Below are 2500 nucleotides of genomic sequence, written 5' to 3' on the forward strand. Positions count from 1 at the left end.
GCGGTGTTGAGTCTATGGGTAGTGTTGAGTCTATGGGTAGTGTTGAGTCTATGGGCAGTGTTGAGTCTATGGGCGGTGTTGAGTCTATGGGTAGTGTTGAGTCTATGGGCGGTGTTGAGTCTATGGGTAGTGTTGAGTCTATGGGTAGTGTTGAGTCTATGGGTAGTGTTGAGTCTATGGGCAGTGTTGAGTCTATGGGTAGTGTTGAGTCTATGAGCAGTGTTGAGTCTATGAGCAGTGTTGAGTCTATGGGCAGTGTTGAGTCTATGGGCGGTGTTGAGTCTATGGGTAGTGTTGAGTCTATGAGCAGTGTTGAGTCTATGAGCAGTGTTGAGTCTATGGGCAGTGTTGAGTCTATGGGCGGTGTTGAGTTTATGAGCAGTGTTGAGTCTATGGGCAGTGTTGAGTCTATGAGCAGTGTTGAGTCTATGGGCAGTGTTGAGTCTATGAGTAGACTTACCCGGGTACCCGTTTGCGACCCTGGTGCTGCCGGGTACGGGTACGGGTAGGGTACGGGTAAGGAATAAAAACCCGTTTGCGACCTCTGCTACGAACAGCACTCGCCCCCATCAGTCTGTTACACGCTCTACGTGGAGATGGTTAAGCCACGTGGTAGTCTCCGGTGAGGCTCGGCGGTGGAACGTCGGCGATTTTTTCGGCAAACCGGCGGCGCGTGCAGAGTGGTGGGTGGTGGCCGTGTCAGCCTCAAAGCCTGTCCATAGGTTGACTCTGCCCCATGAATGGGTTGTAAATGTTGTTGTTGTTGTCGTCGTCGTTTTGACGGTGGGGTTTGCAGGAGAACGAGCGCTTGAAGCAGGAGGTGCTGGAGCGGAACAGCAAGATCGAGCAGCAGAACGAGAAGATTGGCGACCTGCTTCAGAGGAACCAGAGGTCCTCGATTCGCGCCGTGCTCGTGACCGCACACGTGATTGCACACGTGATAACACACGTGATTACACACGTGATTGCACACGTGATTACACACGTGATTACACACGTGACCGCACACGTGACCACACACGTGACTACACACGTGATTACACACGTGATTACACACATGATTACACACGTGATTACACACGTGACCACACACGTGACCACACACGTGATTACACACGTGATTGCACACGTGATTGCACACGTGATTACACACGTGACCACACACGTGATTACACACGTGATTACACACGTGATTACACACGTGACCACACACGTGACCACACACGTGATTACACACGTGATTGCACACGTGATTGCACACGTGATTACACACGTGACCACACACGTGACCACACACGTGACCACACACGTGATTTCACACGTGTGTGTTTGTGCTGCTCTTAGGTTTTCTTCGGTAAAGTCACGTAGGTAAAATAATAAAATTCAATAATAACAAATGAAAATAACTACATTAAATCGCGACGTGTTCGGAAGCAACACAAGCCTCCGTCATCAGGTGTAACTGCTCCAGTAAAATTACCGTACACCTGATGACGGAGGCCTGTGTTGCTTCCGAACACGTAGTGATTTAATTTAGTTATTTTCATTTATTGTTGTTTTATTTTGTTTTTATTATTTTTTTACCTACGTGACTTTACCGAAAAAAAATTAACCCGTAAAAACAAAGTTTTTCACTATATATCCTTTATATGCGTGACATCGGTTTTATTTTATTATTCATTTCTGTTTTTCTTGAGTAAGAGTTTCATTTTTATCACATTGGTATTTTAAATTAAATATGAAATTAATTTTTTCCTAAAAAGTGGAAAATTTTGGAAAAAATTTTTCACGAAAATAAATTGTCACGCACAACGAGTCTGTGTGTAAAATGTCAGCTCGATTGGATCAGAGGAAGTGGGTTAAAAAACGACCGAAAGATTTGCATGGTCGTAAGCGCGCAAGAAAGCAAGCAAGTGAACTTAATATAAAGGATTTTAAAAAACCTTAGAGTATGAATCCTTGCAGTCACGAAAGCTTCAAATCTAGAAGTTTCATCTTCTTGGTTCTGTAGGGGTCTTACGGAGGAAATATGTGTCGAGCTGATATGTATGGGATCCTACGGGAAACTAGCACAGTGGGCGGGGCTACGTCAGTGCACGGGCAGGTGCCCTCTACGACGTCCGCGCTTCGGACGTTACGATCCCCCGGGGCCCCACCCCTCAGGGAGGGGGATGTATAAAAGGGGAATGTATCGGGGGGCTAGAGAGAGTTGGGTTAGCTAAGAAGAGAAGACGGAAGACGTCCGAGATAGAGCCCTGGTCTCCCCCTGGTACGCCGTCCTTGTCAGGACCGCGCAGGCTCGAGCCAGTGGCGTGGTGCCAGAGCCAGAGCCAGTGTTGGTCTGGACTCTGAGTACCGGGCCCGACTGACCAGTGTCGGGCCAAGATAGCCTCCCCTAGTCCACGAGAGGAGGACTCTGAGGCAGGCTAGGGTTAGCTAGGAGGTGTGTCCTCAGATAGACGGGTGAGGGGGCCAATACCCCCTCAAGTGTGTATGTCAC

At 48.1% G+C, this 2500-nt stretch overlaps 1 protein-coding gene across 6 annotated transcripts in view; it reads left to right on the forward strand.

Moving 5' to 3' along the window:
- The window catches only part of FKBP15 (FKBP prolyl isomerase family member 15), a 44159-nt gene that overhangs the window by 27110 nt on the left and 14549 nt on the right, over window positions 1–2500 (forward strand). For all 6 annotated transcript variants that reach the window (XM_078881489.1, XM_078881488.1, XM_078881490.1 and 3 more), the window contains exon 18: window positions 797–891. In XM_078881489.1, coding sequence (XP_078737615.1) covers window positions 797–891 — 95 coding nt within the window. The remainder of the gene's footprint in view (window positions 1–796; window positions 892–2500) is intronic.

The sequence above is a fragment of the Lampetra fluviatilis genome, chromosome 61, assembly GCF_964198595.1.
Source record: "Lampetra fluviatilis chromosome 61, kcLamFluv1.1, whole genome shotgun sequence".
NCBI classification, from domain to species: Eukaryota; Metazoa; Chordata; class Hyperoartia; order Petromyzontiformes; family Petromyzontidae; genus Lampetra; species Lampetra fluviatilis.